General features: G+C 32.6%; 1 protein-coding gene across 2 annotated transcripts in view; it reads right to left on the reverse strand.

The window, feature by feature from the left end:
- The window catches only part of ZNF800 (zinc finger protein 800), a 43,721-nt gene that overhangs the window by 21,456 nt on the left and 9,198 nt on the right, over positions 1-13,067 (reverse strand). Inside the window, exons 4-6 of one of the 2 annotated variants that reach the window (XM_081038400.1) lie at positions 7,926-8,069; positions 4,072-5,764; positions 1,045-2,826 (exon numbers count right to left, since the gene is read on the reverse strand). In XM_081038400.1, coding sequence (XP_080894526.1) covers position 2,826; positions 4,072-5,764; positions 7,926-8,069 — 1,838 coding nt within the window. In that variant the 3' untranslated portion in view covers positions 1,045-2,825. Of the gene's footprint in view, positions 1-1,044; positions 2,827-4,071; positions 5,765-7,925; positions 8,070-13,067 lie in introns of those variants that run through there. The other variant, XM_081038399.1, reaches the window with a different exon arrangement.

The raw sequence follows: 13,067 nt of genomic DNA on the forward strand, positions 1-13,067 counted from the left end.
AAAGAAGAAAAGTAAGAGATGTGAACACCACCACCATCAAGTGGTCATTGTGCTTTCAAGGTACATCTGCATATTCTAACGAATACCTGCCCAGTGTCAGCTATACCTCCTCCAGCTCTACTTAGACTACCTAAACTTAGGAAGTTGAAGTGCAAGCCATACCTTTTATTGTTTCTCCTCTTCCACTTCACATAGGAATGGAAGGTGTCTTCAGGAAAGAAGATGAGTTGAATTCTACAGAAAAACTCTTTAAGTGATCAAATAGCAGCACAGGATATAATCCTTTAACCTGAGATCAGTCTTAATGTGAGCAGTTTCTGATGGTTCTTTACCTGCTTAACTATTCCTCCCAACACAAGTGCTGTTAATATTAGCTTACATAGCCTGCATGTCGGAAAGCTTCTGACACAAATTTCCTGGGCCTCTTCTTAAGACCCTCAAGCCTCTGAGATGACGGCACTCAAGAATCAAAATAAAACCAAAAAGCTAAGAATGAAGACCAGAAAGAAATAAGAACAAAGAATTTCTAATCACTTCTCACTTGTTCCTTCTCCCTTTCTAAACTGGTCCCAGTTCAGCCTCTAACTTGTGTCTCCATGATCCATTACTTTGACTATTATGATAAAACATTCCTAATCTCTCTAGGCCCTTCTAATTTACCCCAGTCCTGACACAGAGCTATTTTTTTCTCAATGACCCAGATAATAATTTTTGACAGTCTTTGAACTCCCTATTCCTCCTTCTAAATTTCTGTTCTGTGGCCCTGGAGTTATGACAGAGAAGACGTGTAAACAGGTGAGTAGGAAATTCCAGCAGTTGGGCTCCCCTCTACCAACATCAGGCTATTTCTCTTTCTTCCCGATAGTACTGAACAAATAAAGCAGAGAGGAACAGGCTGCATACAGATGAGAAACTGCAGCGAAGAGCTAGCCCAAGCTTTTTTAGGAATCCTTATATCTTTTCACTGGTTATAGGTATTTAAGTCTGGAAAGTATCTTTGGAATATGTCTTGTGTGTAGGAATGCATAAAAGATAACACCTTGCAAAAGTCAAACATACAGGTTTAATAATGTGCAACTAATGAAGATGGTTTATAAATGAAATACCACCTACACATTTAGTTCCCTAAATATATTACACTATTAATCATTAAAGTTAGACCTATAAGTACAAGTTTTCCACATGTGGAAAAGTAAATCTGTTTTTAAATTAAAGAGAAATTATCACTCTAATTCTTAAAAATAAAACTATCAGGATAAAATTCAAGTGTAGCTGCTCGGTCACTGAATAAATTTAAATTTGATAATAAAACATTTAAGTTTCAACCAATGCACCTTGGTTCAGCACATTTAGCTGAAATAACTCCGAGTCTGGTTTATTTCCATCACATAAAGTACATTTTCCAACAAGAGCATGTACATTCAATATAGAACATTTCCAGCAACAGTTACAGTCTTTCTAGTTTCCTTTCACAGTATATTTTAGTGCAAAGCACTGGGAAGGGTAAATGTTTTTCTAGCTATAGAAGCATTTTATTATGACCTTGTGGATCTTCAACATTTTTAAATTTTGTACAAAAAGTGTATAGATGGACAGGGTCCCTCCTAAGTACAGGTGTGAACCTATATAAAAACATGGTATAGTCTCTGCTGTACCTTTTAAAATTATAATTTGACAAAAATTACTAAAAAATAAAATATTCCCTAAAAAGTACAAAATATTGATACACAAAAACCTGTCCAAAATTTCATAAAGATAGATGTACTTCTGTTTTTCCTAAAATCTTGATTATAAAAATGGACAAGAATTCATTATTTTCCAAATTTTACAGTAGGAATCAAATATTATCTAAAGTGGTCATTTAAGACTTTACTTGGGAGGGAAAAAAGTCAGGGTTTACACCCCTATCTTCCTTTTTCAGCAATATTTAAAGAAATAAACTAGTATCATAAGAAGTGGTTGTGCATGGATTGTCTGCATCCATAAAAATATCAGTAAGCTACTTACTACCTTCATATAACATTAGTAAATGTGTGGTCTTTAAAAAACAATAGAAACTGAAAAGTTAAGTTGCCTCTATCATTAAAGTGCCTTGTATAAAATTTAAAGAAAAATAGGGGAATGTTTAATTTTCATAAAATGTTTACAAATGAAAAATGTAATGATCCATGGACAAAAATGAACTAGAACTTTCCTGTAGTATATATTTTAGAATGAAACTTTCAAACATTTAAGTGCTGGAGAACAAGTTAGAAATAAATGGATTTAAAAATAATTACAAATATTTAGTAGGCTAAATATATATAATGTATTGATACTAATTTGTCTTTTACTCCTAACATACACTCACTAGGAAATCATATATCTATACAATTCAGATAAAAATTTTGCCAAATAAAGTGGAACAAAACTAAAATCATTAAAATATAAAGTCTTGTCAATTAAAAATCACCAGTGGTGATATTTTCTTCAGGTTGTTGATCACTTTAATCAACAAATCGTTTGGAAAACAAAATTTGCAACATTTTTTTATAGAAACTGTAGACCAAATGCACAAGGTCAAGGGTGGTTAGCTGATGGACTGTGATGACAATATATAATGTCACAGGTACTTGAAAGTGCTGGGAAAGGCAGTGCCTTTGAAATAAGTGGTTAGATGGTTATTATTTTAGTCAGAAAACAGCAGTTACAGTCGAATATTTATGAAAATGTTTTTCTTTTTTTTCCTCATAGTACCATTTGAAGACGTTTAGTGGTTCTAACACCAATTTAAAGTCTTTCCACAAAAATGAACTCCAAACCTTTTCGTACATCACTTGAAGTTATCTGAGGAGAAATGGGAATAAATGAACACTTTTGAGTTTACCAATAAAACCTTGTTTTTAAAATTATACAATAGTAAATGACTTCTAAAGAACGGTTTCATCTCAAGTTTTCCACACAAATAAAAAAAAAGTGTGATCATCAAACCACAATATTTAACCTACTCAGCACTCAAACTATACTGCTTTAGAATCTGAATCCAAAACTAATTTAATACTAATTAAATATATTAACTGCCTTAACACAAGGGACACAGGTACTGAAGGTAAACTTTAAAAACACAGAGAGACTTGCAAAAACAAGTCTAGGGCGTCTACTCCTTATTTTATGTTGCATTTTAAAAGTCGGCATTTGTTTCAAAATCTTATTTAAAAAAAAGTAGTATTTTTTTTCTTTCTTCCCGATAGGGATTTTACTTTTTTTGCAATGCACAACCACATACACCAAAATAAACCAAAAAAAAAACAATAAAATCCCTATTTAATAATATTAACTATGTTGAAATGATCACCAAAAAGTGTATTTAAACAAAAAGGGGGAAATAAGAGGAAATAAAAGTGATTACCTAAGTAATCTCTTTTTCCATAGATCAAAACTAAAAAACTGACACATACTCCCAAGAAGGAAGAAAAAAAAATTCCAAACTTTTGTTTGTCAAGTTTCCCCCTTTGCCTAGAAGCACTATGTTAAAAGTAAATAATAAATGTTAATCGCTCTAAAGTCATTTTGGGGATTTTTTTTTTCTGAGTGCAGCACTTTATTTAGCCGTCACAGATTAATTTTTACAATAATTACAGTGCCTCAAAGGACTTTTTTCCTATAATTATCTCCTTCACAAATTCATTCTAATATATTTAACTTTCCTACAACGCATTAATTAGTAGACTAAGTCACTGAATCAAATTAAACCTGTGCAAAGTTAGTTAAACAGAAGTCTTCTATTGTAAACATAAGCCAATATAAATGTGTATTTTACAATAGTGAGAGGAAAGCACTGACCCTGTGCCATCTACCTGTAACTATATTGCATTGTCCTGTGGAAGTTCTGAAGTTAACTTTTGTTCCCAAGCCACTGGAATAAAGGTCACTGAAGAGATAAATGCAATATGCACATTACTCTTGCAGTTCCCACTGCCATAAGATATATGGAAGCAAACGTGTTAAAATGGAACCAGCTATAAATTAAGGTCAAATGATTTTTTTAGTTCGATGGGGGGAAAAAAGCAAAACTCTGTAACTGTTCCTCACCAGACAAGAGCCTTAGATCTTGTACTTCGGCCTTTGGTTTTGTTTCCTTCAGGTGAATTGGAAGCATTTGCCTTATGAGTTTTCTTATGATGTTCAAGATAAGTCTTTTTGGCAAATGCCTTTCCACATTTATTGCATCTGTGAAGAGAAAAGTTTTTTGTGACTTTTACTTCAATACCAACGTCAGCTACTTCATACTTTTTACTGGGAGAGTTAGAAGTGCCATCGTGTTTTGAATCACTGTGTTTTGCTTCATCCCTCGAAGGGCCTCTTTTAGCCACTTTATTTAGAACAAAATCAATGGGCTTTTTTATAGCTCTGATCTCCAAACTGGCTGTTATTTTCCCAAGATAGCGGGATGACTTTTTATGAACCACAGTTATATGTCGTATCACATCACGCTTCCGACGAGTTTCGTAAGTGCAAAGAGGACACTTGTAGAATTTCACATAAATGTTATTCCCATCTGTGTGCAACTCAATGTGTTTAGTCAAGTTCTGTTTGGAAGTAAACTGACGTTTACAAAGTTTACAGTAAAGTTGCTTAAAGTCAAAGCCAGCTGAAAGTTTTGGTTTCCTGGTTTTTTGCTGGCCACCTGCAGCAGACGGACTAGTTGATTTAGGGCTTTCAGAGTCTTGTTTAACTTTATTTTTCTGTGCTGCCGGTGTGTTCTTTTTTTCATTTGAATGATTTGTTCCCTTTAATTCATTCTGTGGAGAAAGGGTAATGGAAGGGGGTGAAGATTCTACACAATCTGCTGGTTCAACTTTAACTTTTATTTCTGAACTGTTGGCAGTATTATTAGGGCCTTTCTCTCTTTTAGAGTTTGTTCCAGAAAGAGTTATCTTGTGAACAATTTGCATATGTCTTTTAAGCATTATTTGTGAACTATATTTCCTCTTGCAAAGGAGGCATTTGCATGCAGTTAAATTGTATTCAGCCTTTGAAGACGACTTTTGTTTTCGAGTCTTAAAAGATTTTTTAGGAGGAACAGAATCCAGGAACAAAGGTTGCCCAGGCTTTGTTGCTATATCAGGAGTAATTGAATCCCTCCTTAGTCCTCTATGAACTTCATCAAAATGCCTTCTTACATTCGCTTTTGTAGCAAATGATTTACAACATACTGGACAACTCCTACTTAATGGAACTAGAACATTCTTACTGTGTCCTTTAGAGGATTGGTTTGGATTCTTTCGTGTTTCAATGTACTTTTTTAGTTCTTCCATCTTTTTCTTATGTACTTTTCGAATGTGACGACGAACACCTCGTCTGGAATTGAATTCTTTTCTACAAAGACAGCATATCAACTGGTGACCAAAATCAGAATTGTCAGAAGTTTCCAAGTCAGCCTGTGATTCCTGAGGTTGTTCATCAGATGTAGGTGCAACTTCATCTGCAACAATCTCAACAGGAGGGGGCTCTACAGTTTCCACTTCTGTATCTGTAACTGGAACTGTTTTAGACTGTTCAGTGCTAGTTTCCTGTATTTGAACTTCGCTTTGTTCTGGAGTACTGCTTGACTCTCTGACTTCAGCAGGATTATCAGTCCTTGAAATATATTGAAACACTGCATTCTGATTAGTTTCTATGGGTTCTAGCTTAATAATATATTCTCGCTTGTCCACACTTGGATATATGGCTTCTAGTAGATCGTTTATGGCTTGGCTTTGTTTATCATTTACATCAGGAAGGTCTGTTAAGAAAAAAACAACATTTTAATCTGAAATAATTGGTCTTCTCTAGCCCTCTAATGTTTTTTAATGTATTATGAACGTTTATCTTAAAATTTATTATGTTTCTGGTTCATGTTTCTATTTATAACAGCATTATCTCTTTTCAGTATTTTATGAAGATAGAAACTAGTATTAAACTAAAATTTGCTTTAATTTAAAACCTCATTAGGGTACGCAAATTTTAAGAAACAGATGCAACTGAAGACCTATTTCTACTTCTAAGTGCCCTTAATATAACATAGATGAGCCAATGGATGTCCTAAACAATAAAGTATTTCTTAGTTTTAGTCTATAATTTTTAGGCTATCCAAAGGCAAACCAGAGTTCTCATAACCCAAGATGGAGAAAACATCATAAAGAATGTTACTATATATGAAAACTTTTTTTTTTTTTTTTTAAGAAAACATAGCAGTATTCCTCTTAACCTAATTCACAATAAATTACCTAGTCTAATTGTATGGAGACATACTTATGGAAATGAAAAAGAAAATTTGTAGGAAAATATATAAACATGAATGACATGATACGTAAGTACTTGCTAAATAAACTTGGTCCTATTACGAGTCTCCTTAACATAACACCATTCTATTAAAACAAATGATTAAAAATTATAGATTTATTCTGAAAATAGAGCTAGTTTTATTTACTTGTACAACAATTACAACTCTATAGGTAACTAAATATTCCTATTTTAACACTGGTTGTGTTTCCAGATGCAACTCTAAATTCTAGATAGAAACGCAGCATCAAATCTGCTATCTATTTAGAAAGTAAAAAATGATTTGTTATAGCTCTTTTCATCTACTCATATTCCTTTTTAAAAAGTAGTGTCTATAAGAAAGGTAACACTTTCCTTCACAAAAGTTTTTCTACAGTGAGCATTGGCAAGAAGAGAGCACAATAATCCAGCAAATCCATTTATCTATTTCCTGCTACTCCATACTAGTCAACTCCATACTAAAAAATAACACATAACTACAAAAAAATTAACTTCTTTTCTAATAGTACTTAATTAAAAAGTTAGATTTGAAACTAATCTTTATAGACGGGCTTTTCATTTACATCTCAATGATAAAAAGTATAGTAGATCCTATAGCAATAGGAAATTTCCAGACACATATGAAATTTTCATTTCATCTATGTCCTGTATCATGTTTTAAATCAGTTTCATGCTAATGATTAACGCAGGACTTAGGATAACTGAAATTTGCATTTCATTCCCATCACAAAGGTTAACTTAAAAACACACAAAATCCATAATGCAACCATAGTATCAAATGGACAAAATAAGTTCTATATTAAGTCCACAAGAGTTAAAACCCTGAACAAGAATAATGAAAGTAACCTATTATTTATTAAAATATTTGAAGGAAATTACATTAGTTTTTTTAAAGCAAGAAAATAACACCATTATATATACTGCTATCTTAATCACAGAGGGACAATACATTTAATTCAACAAACATTTGGTTCCACAAAGACTTTATTAGCCTACTGTCTACCTTTACCTATTTCAGATCTCAAGTTAGCCCATAATAAATCTAACTTCTGATAAAAAGACTAATATAAATTTCACTGAGAACAAAACTGACCTTCAAATCAAGACCCAGAGAACATCAGAAAGATTAGTAAATATTTTTTAATGTTCTCTACCATTTCCAAGAAATCAACTCATTGACTCATTCTTTATTCTCTCTCAACAATCTCATTTACTTAAGGGGAATCTAAGCAAAAATCTAAGTCATATCTGGTGACAAGTTGTTAAAGACGTAAAGAGGAAAAATATCAATACCACCCTTCAAGCATTAGTTTAACTTACAAAAATCCTGAATATAACCTAGATGATCCATATGAACACTCAAAAACAATATTCAGTATTTTAATACAAACAGATATAATCATAAATCTAATCTCATATCTTTAGGAAAACCCAAATGAAGAGCACATACATGTAAGCACCTACCTAAGAAACTGAATACAACATTGAGTCAAGTACTTAATTTTATTGTCTATTATTAAACTATCCATAACTAGATAGCCATAATTTAACACAAACATATAGTTATAGCATAAGAATACTTAATTGTAAAATGCATAACTGAATACATAAATAAAACTTACTGTCATCCATCTGGAGACTTGGTGGGCAATAGAATTTTTTATGGGTAATTAAATTTGGTAATCCTCTGAAGAGACTGCGGCATAATTTACATTCAAAAATAGTGTCCACATCTTTTAATAAAATATGCTTAAGTTGTTTAGTTCCTGAGGGAAAAAAGAAAAGAAAACTTCACACAAAAGGTAACTTTAATATGTACTTTTTTAAACTGGGCAACCACTGTTGACAACCCAAAAGTGCAGTTTTACTTTTTTAAAACAAAATATACAGTCAGAGCCAATTTCTACTACCACGTATTCAGAATTAAGTTATAAACTAAGTTCTATGCAAAAATCCTACTATCATTTAGATATTAGGGGAGCTAAAATTGATGCTCTTTTTCTAATGCAACAGCCAATCAATTCTTGGGATAGCCTAACAGTGGTTCAAACATCTGTTTGATCATCACAATAACCTGGGAATAAAGATATATGTCATGCACCGCTAGAGATTCTAATTCTATGGATCTGGAGTGGGACAGAATAACTAAACGTTCCCATTCCCTCCCATTTTCTGCCAAAGTTTTTGGCTGGTTCTTCCAGCTCTTTCTGCATTAGGATGTGAACATGCAGTTTTGTAATACATTTTCCCCCGACTCCTTAAAGAAGGTCAAAACTGTCACAGGCTTGTCTGTGACTTTCCTTTTATTTCAGGTTCTGAGCCAACACAGGATTACGGCCATTTACTGTGACAGCAGTTGTCCATAATTTTGAATTTTGCTTAGGCCTCTTGTTATCAATATAAATTTATTCAAAACCTTTCTCCCTCAAACTCCAATTGCGATTAATTAAATACTGACATAGTAACTAGTTTAAAGTCTGTCTTCTCCACTAGATTATGAACTCCAAAGTAGCCAACACCAAGTCTGTCTTATTTATAAGTATAAAGTGCTCAGCTCTAATGATGCTCAATAAATATTCGTTGAAAAAATGCCAGTGAACTAGAGAACCTGAGCACTATAACAAAAGATCAAAAGGCAAAGAAAAAGCAAATGGCAACAAGCATCTGACCTTTGAAATAAAAACATCCACAGGAAAAAATACACAACTGGGAAAAGGTCTTTTGTCACTGATTCCTACAGGTCTTCGCCACAGGTAGAATGACAAAATTAATATGAAGCACTTTCCTAATTAAGGAGCCTTCAGTTTCATCAAATAAAAACAAATGATAATAATATTCACTCAAGTTAAACAGGGGGGAAAAAAGCGTCCTAAAAAATATCTTTACGACTAGCTAGGTGCAGTGTTCGTTCCGTCATTCAACAAGCATCTGACTATCTATTTAGCTTGGGACTACTGAAGAGTAAACACAATCTTAGTAGTATAATTAATACCACAGAGTCCATAAAAGTTAAGCATGTCTAATTCAATCTTTTGCAATCTGTTTACATTGAATTTTTGTATTAATTACCATTGTATATTTTATCACCATTTTGAATACAGGCCAGCCCCCAAAATTCTACTACAAAAAGACGGATTACCAGATTATTAGAACTTTACTAAGTCTTTAGAGATTCCAATTCTGATAGCTATGTGACCTTAAAGAGCTATATAATCTTTGCACTTTGGTTTATCCATCTTGTAAAATAAACAAACTAAACCAAACCTATTTTGGAGAATTATGAAAGAAAATATGAACCTAAAACCCCCCAAAGTTAAATTATACATCTAGGTTTCTACTGGGGAAAAAATATGTGTAACGAAATAATTTCCACCATTCCCCAAATCCAAATCAATGTTTACTCCACTAGACTGTATTAACACAAAATCAGAAAACATAAATTTTTAAAAATTCAGAAGACAGCCTGGGTATTACTCTTTATATAAAAGTAAATCATAATACCAGGGGAAAAAATAAAAATAAATAAAATAAATAAAATAAAAGTAAATCATGTACATATATACATGCGTACACACATTATTTGTGCAGTGCAATTCACATTACAAAATATATTGGCAATAAACTGCTCATGGTTCACAGTTAACCTCGTAAGTGACTGACAGACTAGGAAAGGTAGACTGATGGTAAAAATACTTTAAATAAAAACCTCTCTAACTGATTTACATGAAGTTCTCAGGAAGTATAGTTGAGTGTAGTACCAGTAGGAATAAAACATACGAAATATTTGCACATTTAATTAAAAGACCTGCAAGACCTACACTAAAGATTCAATTCTGCCTTTACAGATAGCCAAAAAGAACTACAGAGGGATAGAGAAATAACCTAAACTAGGTTAACTTAAGAATTCAACTGAAGGATAGTAGCTTGGGGGGTGGGTTATCACTTTATGAAGGGTTTAAATGTCTAACTATTACATTGCTTTGTACACGTAAAACTAATAAAAAAAAACAAAAAAGAAAGAATTCAACTGAAGAATTAAATGAAAAATACAGTTACACATGAGGTTACACATAAAACACAGTTACTTGTAAAAATATACGACTGCATCCCTAAATCAGACATATCCCTTTCTTTACCAGGTTCTCTCAATCAACCATGAAAAATACATGTATTAATTCTTACACATACATTACTAGTTATAGAGTTAGTTATATTCAGTAGTGTGCCCAATAAGCATTAAAAAGAAGTATTTAGCTCTAACCTTGACTAATCACTCTTAATTATCAATCACAAATGTTCCCTCACCCCCACTCCACCTACACAAAAGACACACATACACAGTTGTGTTGATCTGGGCGTAACAAGTGTACTTCAGATCCATGGATTCACCAAATTCTATTTCTCTGTCACTTTTAAGGCCTTCACCTATGTTTTTTCTGTTCTCTCTGCTTATTTCATCCTCCCATTTCCCTAGTCTGGCTCATCTATTGTGATCCTTCAGGTCCCAGGTTAGATGTCACTTCCTCCAGGAAGCCTTCTCTGACCCTTCCTATTTTTTTGTTAAGAATTCTTCATCTATATTCCCATAGCATCTTACACATCTATATTATCTTACTATCTTGTAATTAATTACTTTTCTGTATCCCCATTAAACTGGAAGCTCTAAAAGAACAGAGAAAGTATCTTTTAATGCTCACCACTATATTCCCAGCCCTCAGGACCATGCCTGATTAACATTTTTAAATGACATATTGAAGAGCTTTCTCTATGTTTAAGAAAACCTCTATAAATGTTTTTTCTAGTCTATATAAAGGTGACTGAGAAGTCAAAAAAGGGACCCGAAAGATTTTCTAATTGTATTTACACATTTTACAAATGAGAAAAATAAGATGTCCCTCATTCCACAAATACAGATAGTGACAGTTTTTCCCCAAGTTAGTTTCAGTAGCCATTTAAGGTTTTGGTTTTTTTCCCATGGGGACAAAATAACTTTATTGTAATCAGCTACCATTTTCTGATTGTTTACTCACTAACAATTAGACAGCCTCTGTCAACAGCTAAAACTTTGTCACCTGAGACAACACCTGGTCAGCAACATCGTTCTTCCACAGCTCTTGATCCTGAAGAGAGCCATGCTGCCTTATTCCCAATTATTCCTTTTCCTGTCTCTTTCTTATGCTAAATTATCTTAGAAGTCACTACACACTGATTACATACCAGTATTTTTCAAAAAACCAGCCCTCTATAAAAGGTAAGGTTTTTGATGCCTAAAAATTAATTAGTTAATATTTCAGATTCTCACACCTAATAGGTGTTCAATAAAAATTAGTCAAACCTCATCAAAGGTTTACCTTATGCTATTCCTTAATACCAAATATACTGTATGCATTGACAAAAAATGCTTAAAAGATTTTTTTCAAAAGGAATCAGTATTCAATTTTACATTAGGTTGGAGGGCTGCCACTTTACATGACAATAATATCAACTCTTCTACGCTAGAAAAAAATAAGCTTTCTTTTTTTAAAAAAGTATACTGATGTGTTGGTTAATGACCATTTTAAGGTGTGGCAGTAGTCATTTTAAATGGTACACTTCTTGCTTTATTATTATTGACTCACACATCAGCTCGGTCTTCTTTAGGATGACTATTTAACCACAATATCATCCCAACACTGCAGGCAAATCTTTAACTCCTGTCAAACTGCCTGAGTTCCAAGGCAAGTACAGAAGAAATTTCTAACTGATCATCCCTTTATGTAAAGGTAAAAAGTAGGAAAGGTAAAAAGCAGGAAAACTTAAGAATATTAAGATTGTTATCTTAAAACTACCACTTACAAGGGTTGGTGAAAACAAATTACTAGGTTAATTATGGAACATAAATTTATAAGTAGAATAAAATTATTTTATTACCTACTTGGTGAATATTTGAGTTTAGTTTAACAAATATTTATTGAACATCTATTAAATACCAGGTACAACGTTATTCACTGGAGACATGAAAGTGAAGGGTATGATATGTACCCTTGAGAAATTCCCAGACTAATATAAATGTCTGCTCTTCTAAAAACAGCCCCAAATGACATGCTTTGAAGATGAATTTAAGAACAAATCAAACAAAGAAATCTAAATTTTTCTTATTCATCCAAAAAATATCTAGTCCTATTTTAAATTGCCTACAACTGCTATGTAAGAAACAAAAAATCCATCATATAGTAATATGGTACTCTCTTATGTATGTCTGATAAATCTTAATTCCATCGTAACTTTTGCTTACAGAGTCAGAAATGAGACATCATCACCCAGTCATGGCTTATACTAACTGACGTTAAAGTTGCTTTAAGCAGTTTAAAAAAAAAAAAAAAAAAACTTCTAAGAAGTTAAATGACCAGATCTAAATTTAGGAAGATAATGACAGTAATAAACACAAAGCCAATTCTCATTTTCACTACAATTTATTCCTCCCTAAAATAAAAAAAAAATGCTGTTCATTGTACATAGCAGTCGTGCATTCTACAGGTAGAATCTTTTTTCTGTAATATTACATGTTGTCTCTTTTTATAATATTACATATTTCAAGAATTCAAAACAAGATGTCAATTTCGTATTAAAGACTAGTTTTGAATACCAGACAAAAATGACTAGCCTCCTTTTTCCTCCCATTTTTTCTGTTTCTACCCTTAGGGAAATCTGTAACTCCTCTGTCTCTACCAGAAGACTAAGAATGAATATTAAGCTCAATTAATTCCATTTTAATAAACTGCTTT

The sequence above is a fragment of the Rhinolophus hipposideros genome (genome assembly GCF_964194185.1).
Source record: "Rhinolophus hipposideros genome assembly, chromosome: 25".
NCBI lineage: Eukaryota > Metazoa > Chordata > Mammalia > Chiroptera > Rhinolophidae > Rhinolophus > Rhinolophus hipposideros.